The 18,632-nt window shown below is 39.9% G+C and overlaps 5 protein-coding genes and 1 pseudogene across 7 annotated transcripts; 1 reads left to right on the forward strand and 5 right to left on the reverse strand.

Annotated features, from left to right (window-relative positions):
- Window positions 1-876: 876 nt before the first annotated feature.
- Window positions 877-3,887, reverse strand: LOC143481220 (histone H3). The gene has a single exon (XM_076979163.1). It carries the CDS (start codon window positions 3,626-3,628, stop codon window positions 3,218-3,220), a length of 411 nt encoding a protein of 136 aa, XP_076835278.1. The 5' UTR covers window positions 3,629-3,887; the 3' UTR covers window positions 877-3,217.
- Window positions 3,888-4,190: 303 nt separating this feature from the next.
- Window positions 4,191-4,680, reverse strand: LOC143481222 (histone H2A-like). Its single transcript, XM_076979164.1, has one exon. It carries the CDS (start codon window positions 4,668-4,670, stop codon window positions 4,284-4,286), a length of 387 nt encoding a protein of 128 aa, XP_076835279.1. The 5' UTR covers window positions 4,671-4,680; the 3' UTR covers window positions 4,191-4,283.
- A 654-nt stretch (window positions 4,681-5,334) lies between these two features.
- On the reverse strand, window positions 5,335-6,335 carry LOC143480589 (histone H1 pseudogene; annotated as a pseudogene).
- Window positions 6,336-10,016: 3,681 nt separating this feature from the next.
- On the reverse strand, window positions 10,017-10,416 carry LOC143480884 (histone H2B 1/2). Its single transcript, XM_076978747.1, has one exon. The coding sequence runs from the start codon at window positions 10,406-10,408 to the stop codon at window positions 10,034-10,036; it is 375 nt and encodes a 124-aa protein (XP_076834862.1). The 5' UTR covers window positions 10,409-10,416; the 3' UTR covers window positions 10,017-10,033.
- A 616-nt stretch (window positions 10,417-11,032) lies between these two features.
- On the reverse strand, window positions 11,033-11,814 carry LOC143480934 (histone H4). The gene has a single exon (XM_076978803.1). The coding sequence runs from the start codon at window positions 11,806-11,808 to the stop codon at window positions 11,497-11,499; it is 312 nt and encodes a 103-aa protein (XP_076834918.1). The 5' UTR covers window positions 11,809-11,814; the 3' UTR covers window positions 11,033-11,496.
- Window positions 11,815-13,629: 1,815 nt separating this feature from the next.
- Window positions 13,630-17,702, forward strand: LOC143480665 (dynein regulatory complex protein 8-like). 3 transcript variants are annotated; one of them, XM_076978452.1, is made up of 7 exons: window positions 13,630-13,794; window positions 15,333-15,417; window positions 15,551-15,623; window positions 15,746-15,825; window positions 16,888-16,930; window positions 17,116-17,182; window positions 17,538-17,702. In XM_076978452.1, the coding sequence occupies exons 1-7, from the start codon at window positions 13,770-13,772 to the stop codon at window positions 17,609-17,611; spliced, it is 447 nt and encodes a 148-aa protein (XP_076834567.1). In that variant the 5' UTR covers window positions 13,630-13,769; the 3' UTR covers window positions 17,612-17,702. The 3 variants fall into 3 exon arrangements, with proteins under 3 accessions (XP_076834567.1, XP_076834566.1, XP_076834568.1); XM_076978453.1 differs by having other exon boundaries at window positions 13,635-13,794; window positions 17,493-17,670; XM_076978451.1 differs by having other exon boundaries at window positions 13,632-13,794; window positions 17,116-17,670.
- The last annotated feature ends 930 nt before the right edge of the window (window positions 17,703-18,632 follow it).

Genomic DNA, 18,632 nt, shown 5'->3' on the forward strand with positions numbered 1-18,632 from the left:
GTGGAGAGTTGTAACACCATGAATTCCACCGATCATGGATCAGATATGAGTCATATGATCATTCCGGTATTTACCCAATTCCTCCCTGATCCCATATGGTGACTATCAAGGATGGAAACGGGCACATGCAGATTCCATTTAGAAAAAACTGATTTCGAGGTAAGAAAGTAAATTTCTGAATCAAGACTTTATTTTTTTGTTTAGTACTTATACTATTGCAGAAAAAAACGATGTGACTTCTATTACATTAAACTAGTTTCTCAGGTAAATTTTGATGCATTTTTGCCCTGTTAATTTCAAATCACCTTGCTAATACAGTTAGCTAAACAATGGCAGACAGGGGTGGGGTGTGTTGTAACACAGCTTTTTAAAGTGTTCTTTCACCTTACTAAAAAAACATTCTTGATTTTAATAATTTTACAGAATGCCTAGGCAGTGAAAAAGAAAGACTAACAGTGGTGAGCCTGCAAATGTAAAAAAAAAAAACATCTTATGAGGTCACAAAGAAGGGCAAGTCAGTCAGATCAGTTGTGAAGGCACATAGTATCTGTGATATAACACACACACACACACACACACACACACACACACACACACACACACACACACACACACACACATTGACATTGCTTATTATTTGACCTCCATGTTCTTTACACAGGTACAATGTATTAGAGTGTTCATTAAGCATAATGAACCTATATTGTTAAATAAGTTTGTTCTATTACACTAATTTACACACACACTTGAATAAAACCAAGTGGATATGAGTTATGGTCAGTCACAGAGAGAGAGAGAGACATTGTTCTGGATTGTTCTTTCATTATTTTATTTCAAAAACCTCTTTTTGAAGCATATTGCATGGTGTGGCCTCTGTTGTTGCTTGTTTTGTCTAATTGTTACAATTTACCCCAGCATGTGTTGTAACCTACCCTGGTAGTGGGGTAGATTGTAACAAAGGAACACAATGTATTCAACTCACGAGGCCAGTGCTATTTGAATTGAGTTGCCATTTGGTGCCATTTGTAGTAAACACATGTGTGTACTTTGTATAAAAGTTTGAGAACTCTAGCTTAACCCTCCTATTATGTGCATCCTTGTAAAACAGCCGTACTGTTTAGGGTCACTTTAACCCTGGTGCATGTTTAATTGTTCAAAAGATGTCTGAAACCAAAAAAATCCTAACAAACAGTGTGAATATTTAATTACTAACTACATTACTAATTATTCTATCAATATTTAGTGCAATGGTGTTCCTTACTTGTAACAGGTAATGGTTCAATTAGGATCGTTTTTCATAAAAATGAAAATTTCCATGTTCAAACTATGATACCAAACACACACAACACTCTCATACACTTATACACACACACACATACACACACACAAAAACACACAGACAAAAACACACACACACAAACACACACACACACACAAACACACACACATACACATACACACACACACACATTGACATTGCTTATTATTATTCTTTACACAGGTACATTGTATTAGAGTGTTCATTAAGCATACATATTGTTAAATAAGTTTGTTCTAGTACACTAATTTACACAAACACTCCTGAATAAAACAAGTAAATGGCCGAATAGTGCAACTTAACCAACCCAAAGGCTCTTTTAAGAGCCACCCACACTTTTCACTGAAAGGTATTTAAATCTTATGGTCCATGTACAATAAATATTTCCATCTTCTCCTTCCTGGGTACTTTAAAGGTGGGTACATGCTGAACACACCCCCATTAGCCTTGTGTTAATATGCTTAGGCTATGTGACATATATAATATATATTTGACTATAGGCTCTGCTCTAGCCTACAAGCACATCAAATCATCTTGCACACTATTATGTTGTAATGTCCATTGCCCACATTGACATGATTTCCATTTGTTACATTTCATTAGTTGTAAATTCTTTGTACAGCCCTCCATAACTTATAGAATCACAGCATATAAAATCCTTTACTCCTTATTTTTTAAATAGAACTTCAAAATGTTCTTTAGATTTTTTTTTTACATAGAATGAAGAATAATAAGGCAATAATGTTAGCAGTTTTCAAACACAACATCAATTCAAAGTACAGAACACAATACAGAAGGTGATGGGTAAACAAATGAGAAGGCCTCCCAGTATTATTCTAATGGATTTACTGTTATTGTAAGAGTTCAGCTGTCTGCTATCTTGTGGATAACTTTTCATAATTTGTTTTCTGTCATATCTTGGTTTCTCAGATTTCATGTACACATTTGCTGACATGGACACAAACAAAACATACTAACAGTGATAATATTACAAAATAATTTTCATTCTTCAATTTTCATTTCATTCTTAATCTTTCTACAGTGGTTCTGTAAAACCAACTATTGCTCCTGACATCTCTGATTCAATGGGTCATTTATGAATGGTTAGGAATGTTATTAATTGTGTTCTTCGTTTTTTGTTGTCTTCCTTCTTTATCAAAACCCAATTCACAAAACCTCTATAAAGACAATATTTATTGTCCACAAAAGCAAATGCTGTTCACTGTAAAAACAAAACTCGTTTTGCAAAAAATAATAATTATGTGTTGTGCATTATATAGATCGTATTGAACCAAGGCTTCCCTGTACAGTTGCTTCATGCGAATTTTGTTGCGTATCAGGATTCGATCACTGGTGTCTATGGTGAATCTACTGTATGTTGGAAATGACACCAAGGACACATCATTTTAAATTGAAGGGCTCATCTCTCATCCTGCTTACCAGATTTGTTGCCTACACACTTTCTCAAAAACAATTCTCCCTATAGCAATTGATCCTTTACTAAATAAATAAAAAACTCTTCCCTGAACATTTGCTATGTATCCAAGTCATTCAAATGAGCAGTAATCCTACCACTTATCAAAACTGAACTTGACAGGCCATTTATTTCAAAGATCTGAGAAAGTTTTAGCTTAACAACTAAGCTCATGAATACCTGATTCAGAACCAGTTAAAGGAAATCTTTCAGTCAGGGTTTAGGCCTTAACATAGCAATGCTGATCAAAATAATTCATTCATACTAGATAGATGTGAAAACAGCAAATTTCCTGGTTTAAATCTTATTTAGCTTCAGAGAATCATTCCTCTGCTGATTGAACTTGCTCGTTTTGCAGTGAAACAATTAGGTGGCTCTTAAAAGAGCCTTTGTGTTTTTGGGGGCTTTTACTCCGAGCGCTCAGTTTAAGCACGCTCTCCGCGAATGCGACGGGCCAGCTGGATGTCTTTGGGCATGATGGTGACTCTTTTTGCGTGGATGGCGCACAAGTTGGTGTCCTCGAACAGACCAACCAGGTATGCCTCACTAGCCTCCTGCAAGGCCATGACAGCAGAGCTCTGGAAGCGGAGATCGGTCTTGAAGTCCTGAGCGATTTCTCTCACCAGGCGCTGGAAAGGCAACTTACGGATCAGCAGCTCAGTAGATTTCTGATAACGACGAATCTCCCTCAGAGCGACAGTACCGGGCCTGTAACGATGAGGCTTCTTCACGCCGCCAGTGGCCGGCGCGCTCTTGCGAGCAGCCTTAGTGGCGAGCTGCTTCCTCGGGGCTTTGCCACCGGTGGATTTACGGGCGGTCTGCTTGGTTCGTGCCATAGTGACAGAAGTCGACTGTTCACCAACAAGGAGGAACGAGAATAAGAACCTAGTATGGGGACGTCCTTTTTAAGCCCTAACGACGACCAGCGCTCATTGGGCGTCTTCAACACGAAGACCATCCATTGGACAATCAAGTGTGCGTCACTCTTCGACAATTGGCCCGTAGAGCGCACACATAAAAAAACGCCTACTTTTCAGGCGGGTTCACGGCAAGACTTTGTTTGGATTTTTCTGCCCATAATGTACCATAATCAGTCTCCTTAATTCGCATACAATCTGCTTAAAAACAGACTCTGCAGGTATAACACTGTTATTTTATGTCTCTAGCAGGTGAGAAATGTAGGATCATGGTACCAACATGCTGGCTTTCATCATTAGTTGCCAGCAGTTTATGCTTACTGTCCTATATTCTGTTCATAGGAGCAACATCATGTCTGTCTTTATGCACACGTATAAATTCATATGTGCATATGCAACATTAGAGTGATTGTGCGCATTTAAACGAAGTGTGCGAATGCTTAGACGTGAAACAGCAGCATCCAATAATGACAAGAGCACATACTAAAATCTGCATGAATGAAAAGTTGCACTTCATAAGTCGATGTGGGTGGCTCTTAAAAGAGCCGTTGGATTCTGAAAACAGAAGGGAAATTTACTTGGATTTAACGGTCTTCTCGGTCTTTTTGGGCAGCAAAACAGCCTGAATGTTGGGCAGCACGCCACCCTGAGCGATGGTCACTCCTCCCAACAGCTTGTTCAACTCCTCGTCGTTACGCACGGCGAGCTGCAGGTGACGAGGAATGATACGAGTCTTCTTGTTGTCGCGGGCGGCGTTGCCTGCCAACTCGAGAATCTCAGCAGTTAGATACTCCAACACGGCAGCCAAGTAGACGGGAGCACCGGCACCGACGCGCTCGGCGTAGTTACCCTTGCGCAAAAGCCTGTGTACACGGCCCACAGGAAACTGCAGTCCGGCGCGAGACGAACGAGTCTTGGCCTTGGCCCTAGCCTTACCACCGGTCTTGCCTCTGCCACTCATAATGTCAACCACAGCGCTGTAAGCAAAGACGAAATAATCACGCCTGCTCTAAGAGCGCTGGAGATATAGCTAAATAAGCTGCTCTCCTATTGGCTTAAAGAAGGCATGACGAATAACCAACCCGAAGCGGTCGACATCCAAAGCCAGCCTCCATCTCTTTCCCCTGCAACACTCCATGTGGCACGTCTTTTCTTGTTGTCCTTCGTATATGCATTTCAATATTGAATAAAGTTTTAGAAATCTTCTAAGCTATTCAGGGTACACGCATATGTATGACAAGGACAGGAGAGATTGGCAAATTAAAAAATATAGCATACAATAGAATATTACTGTGTACATGTCCATATGTTGAATGAGATGCAAAATGTTTTACGCGCGTTTACTCTACAAAACTCCCTCTCGTAATGTTTTTCTATATGTATGCACTTTAATTTAATGTAGAAATGTACTCAAGTTATTCAAGCTACGTACATGTATGACAAGGAGAGGAGAGATAGGCAGACTAATGTATTCATAGCATACAATAAAATCTTATTATATACAATATTTCTGTGAATAATGAAATGCAACATGTTTACTATGGATACAGTAAGAAAAACTGATTTTCGTTGGACCCTAATAGATATATAAAGTTATATATATGTTGTTTTACCGTCATATTGATATCGTAATGTTATGAGTATGGATTGCTTGAAATGCTTGTGTATTGACTTTTCATTCTCCATTTTAATAAAGTACACTTGGGCAAATAAAACATACGTATATAAAATAGAATCTTATTCTACACAGTATTTCTGTATTTAGGACGGGATGAATGTTTTAGGTTGTCATTTTTCTTCCCAATGTCCACGCACTTAATGTAGAGCAATGGATGAAACTGCACCTTAAAATCCACCAACGACACAAAATATTTAGTTTAAAGAAAAGCGCTCTTTAGAAAAAAAGGTGGGTGGCTCTTAAAAGAGCCTTTTGGGGAGACCAAGACATGAAAACATGCACGTTTACTTCTTCTTGGGGGCTGCTTTTTTCGCCTTTGCTGCTTTTGGCTTGGCGGTCTTGGGCTTCGCAACCTTTGCCTTCTTGGGGCTCTTGGCTGCTTTCTTCGGAGCGGCCGGCTTCTTCGCTTTCTTGGGACTCTTGGTAGCTTTGGCGGCAGCGGGCTTCTTCGCCTTCTTGGGCGACTTCTTTGCAGCGGCGGCGGGCTTCTTTGCCGCGACCTTCTTGGGCTTTTTAGCCGCGGCAGGCTTCTTAACGGGGGACTTTTTCGCCTTAGGCGCGGCTTTCTTGGCGGGCTTCTTCTTAGTTTCCGCTTGCTTGTTGATCTTAAACGAGCCAGACGCTCCGGTGCCTTTGGTCTGCACCAAAGTCCCTTTCGTCACCAGGCTCTTGATGGCGAGCTTGACGCGAGAGTTGTTCTTCTCCACGTCGTAACCGCCAGCAGCCAAAGCTTTCTTCAGCGCGGCGAGAGACACGCCGCTCCGTTCTTTGGAAGCAGAAACAGCTTTAACGATAAGCTCACCGACGCTGGGTCCCGCTTTCTTGGGTCTAGCGGCAGCTTTCTTCTTGGGCGCTTTAGCCGGCGCGGCAGCGGTTGAGGCTGGAGCCACTTCTGCCATCCTTGAATTTTCTAAGAGAAACAAACACTGAACGAACTGATCTGTGACTGTGAACCTCCCTCCTCGCGACGGACTGTGGTCTTAAAATACACATGAGGACGGTGTAGACTCAACTCGCCCGACACTGCGTGCCTGTGCTTCCGTGAGTAGATGGTACTTGTGTTTTCTCACGACAAATCTCGACCTAAATATGCATCCAAACACTATTTGCAGTGCATCAAAAAACGCGAATGGCAAGAGAAGGCTCTCTCGTTTATTTGCGTGCCAGGGAAGCCCATGCAGTTCCGGGTCGTTTTGCACAACTGCCACAAAAACGCAACCTGCGACTGTCGCACCTAAGAAGACATGCTGTGTTTTGTGTGATGTGTGGGGTGAAATTGACAGAAATGAAGGAGTAGGTCTAACAGCTCATAGTGTGTGCTATGAAGGAGAGTCTGAGTAAAGGCATGGAGGTGTTTTGAACGTGGCAATGGTGTGTTTATTAGTTAAAAAATCCCTTGTGTAGGTGTGACTAAAACACAAGCATGGGGTGCAGGAGGCCGTGGCCATATGTACAAATACTATGAGATAAATAGTGGTGGTCTCAAGAATCAGGAAAAATTAAACTTATGAACAGGTATGTTTAAAAAAATAAGAGTAAGAACTAATGGAAAAGTAAATGTTTATCTGTCAAAGGTGTAAACTTGTGGAACAGTTGTGACAAGGACATAAAAATCTGCAGTTCACTTGTCAAATTTGAAAAACATGCTTAAAAATAAGGTAATAGATACTTATAATAAAGATAAATAATTTTATATATGTATAACTTGATATTGATTTTTAATAGTAATGTATGATTGTTCTGTAGATGAGCAAAGTTTATTATTAATAACAATTGGAAAAATATATATTTGATTAAAAAGGGTAGTCAATATAAGTTAATGCTTCAAACTATACATTTTTCGGTTATCATTATTTTCACCATTATAACCATTATTATTTATTAAATATTATTTTACTTTCGTTTTCTTTCTTTTTTATGTAAATGTATGTATACATATGTGTTTATATATATGTTTATATGTATATGTACATGTTTCTCTAAAATCCGAAATAAACTCTAAACTCCAGTCAGTTTATTCTCTTTCCAGCCTACCAGTTCTTTAAAATCCCAGTAGCATTTCCAGTGCCATACGTCTATGTATGTCAGACAAGTAGGCGTGTTTCTACTCCAAGGACTCTCTGAACTGTTTTCTCCCCACTGGTTTTTTTATGATGGTGCAAAATCCTTAAATTTATCAGAAGCCTAAATGACAGACAGAAAATTGTTTTCTTCAATTTGTCTGTATGTTTCCTTTTGTATTTTGTAGTGTTCTTACAATTGCTGTTGTGTTTGAAAAGTGCTATTCATATTTATAGTATGTATTATTATAAATACATATATTTCCTAAAATTTACTAGATGTAAATTACAAATAATTCCACATGCATTTCAAAGGCTTCAGTCAAAACACCATTAACATTAACCTCTACCTTTGATTTGGCATAACATTTTTATCATTAACCAGTGCTTCTGGTACTCTAAATTACTCCATAACCTTTCATATATGTTCCTTTTGCACAAGACCAAAACCTTTCGTCTGGTCCAAGCCCACAATAAAGTAGTTTTTCTCTTCTCCTTCACACAACAGATGCTTTAATGTACACAATTTATCCCTCATATGATGACCCCTAATTGCACACGTCTGTTCCTTGCCAATTATATTGGGTAATATTATTGCAAACCTGTTTACAATTCTGTATTACCACTCCCAGAATGTGGACATATGTGGGCAAATAATATTAATTATTATAATTATATATAATTGGGGAAGACTGGGTTTGGTTGTAACACTTTTTGCTTCTGAACCTTTATCTCACTGAATTCTTGAGCTAGACTTCTCAAACTTTTATACAAAGTACACACATTTGTTTACTACAAATGGCACCAATTCAAAACTCAGTTCAAATATCACAATAGACAAAAGATGCAACAACAGAGGCCACACCATGCAATATGCTTCAAAATGTAAATAAAATAATGAAAGAACAACCCAGAACAATGTCTCTCTCTCTGTGACTGACCATAACTTATATCCACTTTCTGTTTTGTTTGAGTGTGTGTAAATTAGTGTACTAGAACAAACTTATTCAAAAATATGTATGTACCTGTGTAAAGAACATGTATGTCAAATAATAAACAATGTCAATGTGTGTGTGTGTTATATGGCAGATACCATGTGCCTTCACAACTGATCTGACTGACTTGCCCTTCTTTGTGACCTCATCAGATGCTTTAAGAAAAAACATTTGTCTTTCATGTCAGTCTTTCTTTTACACTGCCTAGGCATTCTGTAAAATAATTAAATTCAATAATGTTTTCTTAGTTGTATGTAAGGTGATGGTTGTAACACTTTTAAAAGCTGTGTTACAACCCACCCCACCCCTGTCAGCCATTGTTTAGCTAGCTGTTTTAGCAAGGGGATTTGAACTTAACAAGGCAAAATGCATCACAATTTACCTACTACAATTAATGTAATAGTTCAATGTAATATAATTCTTATACTATTGCAGATAAACCACAAGTACTAAACTAAAAATAAAGTCTTGATTCAGAAATTTATTCTTTCACCTCATTTTTTTCTCTATGGAATCTGCATGTGTCTGTTTCCATCCTTGATATTCACCATGTGTGATCAGGGAGTAATTGGGTAAATACCGGAATGATCATATGACTCATATCTGATCCATGATCGGTGGAATTGATGGTGTTACAACTCTCCCCATGTTACAACACCCGGTCTCCCCATACAGTATATTATATTCTCCTTTCTCACACGTCAACATGCAGGTGTCTTGACCCTCCATCATCCAGGACACATGGGAGACAAGCATCCAGACTTTTCTCTGTCCTGGCTCCAAGGTGGTGGAATGAACTTCCCTTGTGTGTCCGAACATCGGTCACTTGCTGTCTTCAGACGCCGACTGAAGACCCACCTCTTTCAAGTGCACTTTGCATAATTATGCTTCGTCTATTGTGCTTTATCGTCTCTTTCCTCAGGTGTTTGTTACAGGTATTGTTTACTGTCTTTTTCCTCAGGTGATGTGTATGTTCTAGTGCTGTCAATTCCAGGTGCCACGATTAAAAGTCCTGACCAGGATTTTGCTCAAGCTTGCTAGATTTTCTAATTAGCAATCCAGGTAAAATTAGTGGAATCAATACAATCCAGGAAGCCAGAGCAAAATCCTGGTGAGGACTTTTAATCGCGGCACCTGGAATTGACAGCACTAGTATGTTCAGATATAATTGTTAGGTATCATTTGACTTTCGTCTAGTGGTTTGTCCAGCTTAGAGTACCTTGTGTTCAGGACTATCTATTCTTGGAGATTCCAAGCAACTACGTAGCACTTTTGTAAGTCGCTCTGGATAAGAGCGTCTGCTAAATGCCATAAATGTAAATGTAACACGCGCACACACACAAGCTGAGATGCTAAGAAAACGTACAGCAGTGGATACAAAGTTGTACAGATCATATACATTATAGAACACAACATAAAATACATTCTAGGCTGCCCAACAAAGCACAGCACGTGGGAAAATTAACAGGACAGAAATAGCTTTAATCTAATTATTGTGCAAACACATTCCTAAGGGAAAAACTCTTTGGGTGAAAGTGTGGGTGGCTCTTAAAAGAGCCTTTGGGTTGGTTAAGTCGCACTATTCGGCCATTTACTTGGAGCTGGTGTACTTGGTGACGGCCTTTGTGCCTTCAGACACGGCGTGTTTGGCCAGTTCACCGGGAAGCAGCAGGCGCACGGCGGTCTGGATCTCCCTGGAGGTGATGGTAGAGCGCTTGTTGTAGTGGGCGAGACGAGAAGCCTCACCAGCGATGCGCTCGAAAATGTCATTGACGAAAGAATTCATGATTCCCATCGCCTTGGAAGAGATACCGGTGTCGGGGTGGACCTGCTTCAGGACTTTGTACACGTAGATAGCGTAGCTCTCCTTCCTGGTCTTTCTGCGCTTCTTGCCTCCTTTACTGGCCGTCTTGGTCACGGCTTTCTTAGATCCCTTCTTCGGGGCAGACTTTGCTGGCTCAGGCATGATGCTCGGTGATGAGTGAAACACCGTTGAATGAACAACAACTCTCCAGCACCTCCTACATTAAGAGTTTGGTAGTCTAATTAGGTCACGCCCTCCCTCCACGCTCATGACTAAGCATCATTGGTCAAAAACAAGCCCTCCTATGACAGGACCTCCTATCGTGGCTCCGCCACCCCACTGTGCCGTAGCGTTTACCTCTTAATCCCGCCCAGCCATTTCTGCCTTCAACTTTCAAACGAAAACTATGATAGAGCATCAAAATCTGTTTAGTTCTGCTTGCGCAAGGAATTTCTAGCTTATCATTTTATTATACTAAAATTCTTTGGATGTGGTTCTAAACTAGCTAGGTCATAACTTTGATTATCATTACAAAAAAAATCTTTATTTGTATAGTATCTTTCATAGATACATGAAACTCAAAGTGCTTTACAAAATAAATAAAAACATTAAAAAAAAACCTAAAGAAAAAAAGGAATCAAACATAAAATAATATAATAAAATGACAATTTATTAAAATAGAGAGTAATGTAATAAAGTAAATAAGACGACTTAAAATAATTAGAACAGACAAGGAATGGTAAATAATGTCATAATGTCAAAATTATTTACCATTAGTTTCAATAATGCAGATTCATTGCATTATTTCGTCATAAAGCGTCTCCATTTATTTAATATGTCCATTTATTTAAATGTTTTAGGATTCAGAGACTACAACGTGCATTTTAAAACTGTTGTAGTACACGGCAACGTCGGACATTGTGTGTGATAAATGGTGTAGAAATTATCTGGGGGTTCATGTAACAGTAAACAAGTAACAGAATTCATGTAGCCTATAAAATGAAATGGTATAAAGCGTATGCTGTTTTAATATTGTAATGTTTGACATTATGGATTTTGCAATGATTGTGTATGGACCCTTCCATAATTTTAATAAAAGTACCTTCAAAAAGCAAAATCGGACAAAACGTTCTCTGTGCGCGTTTAAGTAATTGACGCTTGTGGTTACCAGTAAACGCATGAAACAGCTCTTTAAATGAGTATATGGGTGGCTCTTAAAAGAGCCGTTGGTTTCGTGTCGAGTTGAGCGTTTAACCTCCGAATCCGTACAGAGTGCGTCCCTGGCGTTTCAGAGCATAAACCACATCCATAGCGGTGACGGTCTTTCTCTTGGCGTGTTCGGTGTAGGTAACCGCGTCCCTGATAACGTTCTCCAGGAACACTTTGAGCACACCACGGGTCTCCTCGTAAATCAGACCGGATATACGTTTGACACCGCCACGACGAGCCAGACGACGAATGGCGGGTTTAGTAATGCCCTGGATGTTGTCACGGAGAACCTTGCGATGACGCTTAGCGCCTCCTTTCCCAAGACCTTTACCACCCTTCCCTCTTCCAGACATCGCTAATCGTTTCTTTCACTACTGAAACAATAAAGCTGCAACACCCAGCGCGCCTCTGTTATACTTCTCTACAGGACCTGCTTGAAGACACTGGAGCACTGGAGGAGGCGGAGCTAAATGCCACGTTCCTCCAAAGCCTCCAGCACCACATTTAGATGAACTGGAACAAGGACTCCACGCTAAGTCACAAAAGTACAATTTTACAATTTGAGATAGTTTAGGCAAGCACAACAAGCAGCAAAGAGAAGGGAAAAGAGAAAGCAAAGAAAGACAGCAACAGCCGGCCTACAACTCTTACTGTTACTACTACTGCTTATAACAAGAATAAGACTTGGCATAGAAGTACACTATATTGCCAAAAGTATTCGCTCACCCACATATGTATGATGACTACAAAACTTGTCAGACCTCTACAACATACGTATGACTTCTACACTAGCAAGACCTCTCCAACTTATTTTAGACCTCTACAAAACTAGTCAGACCTCTACAAAAATACATTTTTCATGAAAGAAATTTGTCTTGAACACAAAACAAAACCGAAACGGCAATATGCTTATGACTGAAGGCTTTTCCTACAAAACAGTATTATTTAAGTCAGTAGGGCCTCATACAGAGTCAATGCATGGCTTTATAAAAACAAAAGAAACGTATTTAGAGGTTTGGTCACATCAAAGGTTGGTTATATACAACATGTATTTCCTACCTTGTGTGTCTGCACTGCATGTAATTTTACTGCTTCCTATGACACATAAGCTTTGAGTTGTCATAACATCTCATTGTGACATAAGCAAACAATGCGAATAAATAAGTGAATAAATCTGCACTCCTACAATGTGATCAAAACACCATTAACAGCCATTAATAAGGGTGGTCATTAAAAAGGACAGACACTAATAAACGTGAAAATAAGGGTGGTCATTAATAAGCTTGGCCAATAATTAGGGCAATCATTAATAGGAGAGGTAATTCATAAGGGTTAACCAATAGTAACACACACACACACACACACACACACACACACCTTAGTCTGTGTAACAATAAAGGACCGAAGGACATTCATAACTGCATTCTCACTCCTTCATCTCAAAGCACTTACAGCAGCAGTCCCAGGATACCTTATAGTGAAGGTCTCTGTCTGAAGGGTAAAAACACAGGCATCCAACCCGAGCTGATAGCACGGGGCAACTGAGCTGTCATTAGCTGAACTGTAGTTGAGAAATTACCCATAAGCATAAATCTGAATGAAATACAGCTCCATATTGTGTATACAGTGTATTTAAATGCTGTGTTGTTGGAATCTGTAGTAAAGTCTGAAGTTAACCTGAAGTTAAATGTAAATCTAAAAAAAAATTAAATTATCATTTAAAAATCATTATCTGCCACTAGATGTCGCTGTATCTCAGGTTTAACTGAGCTTCAATAGATCTGTTTTTCTGAGGTTTAGGATCACTGTAATTGAAGCCCATACTCAGGTAAAATTGAAACATTTTCATACCTAGCTGAGCTATTATTAACTCAATAGGGAAGCTGAAGCAGTGAGAACACTGTCAGCAAGGCGGAGTCATCACTGGACCGTTTGGTCAGTTACTGTAGGACACAGTCTCTCTTGTGGTATATTAGGTAGGTGCTCTGTCATGAAAAACATCCTCTTATAACTTTCATTTTGTTGATCAGATTTATTTTAGCTGTGTAGACTTGTTTTTTGCCATGGTAGAAACACCATCGGTTACAAAATGGAATCAAATACCTACTCTGTTGGCTGAAACCTATGATCCTAGGCGCGTTCTTGTGATCAGTGCAGCGCTGAATAAACGGAGATGACCTCCGCCGTCCGTCACTCTCTTCATCTATTATATTCTGTAAATCAGCCACTTCCATCACTGATGACGGACACGCGCGAGCTTCGCGGAACGGAAGTGAACGTTTCTGTCTCTTAGCAACCAGCTGTAGCGTCAAACATGGCGGGAGATAAAGACTCTGCAGGTATCAAACGACGTGAACGTTCTTAATGTGTCTTTGTTGGTCACGTGACCAGATATTCTGCGCCGTGCAGTAACGTGCGTTAACTGACTAGCATACGCTAGCTAACTAACACAAGTTGTTAAGCTACTATAGTGCTGTTAGCTAATGTTACAGGGTTGTAACTACGTTAGAGTCCTGCACCGGGTCGGGTACCCGCGGGTACCCACGGGTACGGGCAAATAGATGCTGAAACGGGTGGGTTTTACACATACCGAAATTTTACGGGTGGGTATGCGGGCGGGTAAGTTAAATAAGTGGTCATTTTTAGTAGGCTTTTATTTGCTACGTAATGAACATAGTGTTACATTTTGCCTGATTAGCGCCTCCCGATGGTGGTGGCGAAGCTCAGGGGAGCTTACTTATACCGTAGCTCCGTTGGCCAGAGCGGGCTGAACTTTACTCTTCAGCTGTTCTGGGGTAATACCCAAACTTCGGTTCTTTTCCAGCGGAAACATGAGCAGAGGCTGGTTATAACACAGTACCGGGCATTTATTGTAGCTCGCTAGGTGGTTACAAAGCAAATGGGTGGCCGTGCTAGAACAAGGAAAAATGACGAGAGAGAACTTGGCGTTTAGGATTTGTGATCCAAGAGCGCAGAACGCAGCTCAAACCTGGGACTGTGGACGATATACTGTTCCTGCACAGTATCCTAGGATAGATTTGTGAACCTATGCGATTTTATTTGGTTGTTATACTGGCATTTGTTCCCTCTCGTTTTGCAGTTGCTAATTTTAGATAGGAATAGCCATACTGTTCCTGCACAGCAACCTTTTATTTTATTTTGTGTTGTACTGACGTTTTTTCAGAGGCGCATTGAAAAATAAAGTGCTCTATAGGAATACTTTCGATTTGTGTGATTTTTCACGGGCACGGGTGGGTAACGGGTAGAATATTAACGGGTCCGGGCGGGTACGGATTTAACTTTGAAATAGCCACTCTGCGGATATGGGTGGGTACGGGTCTCAAAAATCGGACCCGTGCAGGACTCTAAACTACGTTAGCTGGCTGGCTAACTGGCATTTTCATTTTAGAGCATAAAGTTGACATAAACAATAAAATATGTTGGCTACACTATTTTATATTTTACTTTGCTAATGAACTTCATTTCCCTCTAAATGTGACGTGCAGATATTCTAATGGTTCACATGTTAAGTAACTTGTTATCTGACTTAAGAACAACCTGAAAGATCCCAGTGCAAGATTGACCACCAAACCAGTTACCAAACCAGTTACCTGACGGAGTTTAACAAAGGTTATACATGAAAGGTTATATTTGAAATCTTCATGGCTGAAAGTTAATTGTAGGGAGCTATCATAAAATGACAAAAACACTTATTTTTCAATATAGTATGAATATGAGATTTTCAAAAAAAAAAAAAAAAAAAGTTTTAGCATCACATTCGACCTGACGACACCTAAACGAACCTTGGGCCACTTCGTTACAACAGGCATGTCAAGCTGTTTGGATTAACAAGATAATTTTCTACTGTCCTTTACAGAAGGTATTGTATCTGAGGTCCACAAGAGGATCAGCAACGCATTTGATGTGTTTGATCATGAATTCAATCACACGGTTGATGTCAGGTAAGGTTTAATTCATGACAAACTCCACCTAAATGTACAAACTCCCCATTTACTGCACTGTACATACACAGTTCTCGTTCATTACATTTTATTGCTTTATTTCTCTAAATGTGTCCTTTTCTTGTTTTCCTAGAGAAATTGGTACCATTATTCGATCCCTTGGTTGTTTTCCAACTGAAGCTGAACTGCATGACATTATTGCAGAGGTCAGAGTGTTATTTTGTCTGTGTAGAATATTTCATTATAAGTTATAGGCCACCACAGTGTTTTATTGGCTGTGTAGTGAGATCTGGTGTATACTGAAGGTGATGTGTAGTTGCTTTAACAGGTTGAGGAGGAGGAGTCAACAGGATATATCCGCTTTGAGAAATTCCTTCCGACTATGACCAAGGTCTTGATGGAGCACAAGTAAGACAAGGCCTAATTCACTGTGATTTTATATGATCCCAGAGTGTACTGATGAAATGATATGTTCTTGGTATTGGATGAAACTTCACATTTGAACTCTTCCCAGTAGATGCTTGATTCTCGTTTTAGCACCATTAGCATTAAATCCATTATGTGAAGCTCATCACAGTAAATTAAAGTGGACCGATATTGCTGCATGCACTCTCAGTGACTACTGAGTTTCTCTTACTGGAGCATAATTTGTCCGAGATCTGTCTGAGCAAGACTTTACTTGTTTCAGTGATTCATTGACAATAAACAACAAAGTAGGTTTTAATTACCTGAACAAGTAAAGTAGGTTTTGCAAGAAAGGTTTGCTGATTTTTATCACCCAGCCATTTGAAAGCATAGGTGAATAATGTTTTAGTAGATCTGAATCTGATCATTTATTGATTATTGTTTATTGTAACATGTATAACTCCATTTAAGAGAATGGAGTGATATTCCTTATTACATAACTGTAATTAGTTGACTTGTTAGCTCCTGTTCATGTGAGCCTTACCTTTGTACACAAGGCATATTCATTATATCATTTAGTATCCACCCAGTGAGATGTGGTGAGTGTGTGTGTGTTGTGTGTGTCATGTTGTGTTGCAAATCTCTAAGAAAGATGATTTCAATTATCTTCACAGAAAATACTTAGATATGGTGTATTTTAAGTGTTAACTATATATATATATGGTGTTGTAATGTGGAATGAGGTGTTTTCTGGGGTGAGTTTCAGGAGAGTGTTTCAGTGCCAGCCCCAAACATGTTGCATGGTTATTAAAACTGCATACTTTAGCACCACTTTCATTTCAGAACCCACACTACATATATTTTAAAGCCAGGACAGTGCTTGATTGCTGCTGGTGAAAAAGTAATTCTTGACTAACATTCTGCTCAATCCTGACCTTTTTAATGAAGAAAAAATTTGTGGATTGGCTGAATCCCCTGAACCCCGAATTGAAAAAATCCTAGCAATGCCCTTGATGTGGGAGAATAGATTTGCATAACCGGTTCTGTTCTGTCTCCTCTGTTCAGGTTTCGCCCCATTCCTGATGATATGCTCCTGCAGGCCTTTGAGGTAATTCACATTCATGTACTAGATCTAGAAACTCTAGTTCTAGTGTTCATGCACTGCGAGTGCATTAATGTCTACGTTAATGGCAGCCTTCTTCACACTGGACCTCATCTACAGTCATTGCTATGAATACTTCAGCTTATATGTTTTCTGTGTAATTACTAATCTACCCTGAACACCCTCCTTAGGTTCTAGATCAGCAGAAAAAGGGATTTTTGGAACCAGAAGAACTATCCAAATATTTGATGCAAGAGGGTAAAATCATATTTCACTTATTCAAAAGCATAAGTTTACAATATAAAAACATACGTTCTTGCATGAATAGAATATAATGTACATGACTCAGGATCGCCAGTGTGTGTTCAGTTTCGTTTCATCCCTGTTCCCAACACGTTTATCATTCTACTGACCCTCATCACCTGCAACATGTGTGATGAGCCTCTCTGCCTCTGTGTCGCACTTCAAAATGGTTAACTGCACATTTTCTCAGTGTTTTAATGTGGTTTAGATATTTTGAATTTGCCTGTAAAACACTGGTAAGCACAGTTTTATTCACACTAATCAGGGGAGCCCTTTACCCAAGAGTAAACAGAGGAAATGTTCTCTGCAGCTCTTGATCCCGACAAAAATGTCATTTTCTACAAGGACTTTGTGAGCATGATGACCATCAATGACACACAGTGATGATGGAAAGATGCTCCTCACAGTTCTTCTGTACTGTTTCATATGCTGCACTTTCAACGCCTCATACACAATGTTAAAAATAAATATAATAAACCTCTATATACAATAACAAAGAACTTGTCATTTATTCCCTTTGAACTGTAAATAAATGCCTCATGGTACAAAACAGGAAGATTTCCTCGTTATTTGTTAGCATGAAAAATATGTTACATCAGTGTATAATTCCTCCTCCTTTAATCATCAGTATCCCATTGATATACTGGTATGTATATGGAGGGTGGTGTGACTTGGTAAAATGTAAATGTGCCATATTTGTCAATTGTGATTTTTCAATTGAAAATTGTTCTCTGCTTTTAACCCATCTGTGCAGTTAGAACACACACACACACACACACACACACACACTAGTGATTACTAGGGGGCTGTGGTGCACACACACACACACTAGTGATTACTAGGGGGCTGTGGTGCACACATGGCCAGAGCGGTGGGCAGCCCTAGCCCGGCGCCCGGGGAGCAGTTGGGGTTAGGTGCCTTGCTCAAGGGCACCTTAGTCATGGCCTCAGGTCTGGAAATCAAACCCACGACCCTCCGGGCACAAAACCAGTTCTCTACCACCAGACCATGACTGCCTATGGTGTGTGTGTGTGTGTGTGTGTGTGTGTGTGCGCATGTGCGTGTGTGTGTGCGTGCCTCCGTGCATGAGTGCGTGTGTGTGCATGTGTATGTGTGCGTGTGTGTGTGTGTGTGTGTGTGTGTGTGTGTGTGTGTGTGTGTGCGTGCCTCCGTCCATGAGTGCGTGTGTGTGCATGTGTATGTGTGTGCATGTGTATGTGTATGTGTGCGTGTGTGTGTGTGTGTGTGTGTGTGTGTGTGTATGTGTGTGTGTGTGTGTGAGTTCAGCAGAAGGAGACACATGGCCTGTCCACTGTTAGGCCCTTCTTCACATTTGCCCTCCCCGTGCAGTGCCTCTGTTTAGTGTAGAGAGGAGGACTCCTCATAACTGGTGATTTTAATCTAA

The sequence above is a fragment of the Brachyhypopomus gauderio genome, chromosome 17, assembly GCF_052324685.1.
Source record: "Brachyhypopomus gauderio isolate BG-103 chromosome 17, BGAUD_0.2, whole genome shotgun sequence".
Taxonomy (NCBI): Eukaryota; Metazoa; Chordata; class Actinopteri; order Gymnotiformes; family Hypopomidae; genus Brachyhypopomus; species Brachyhypopomus gauderio.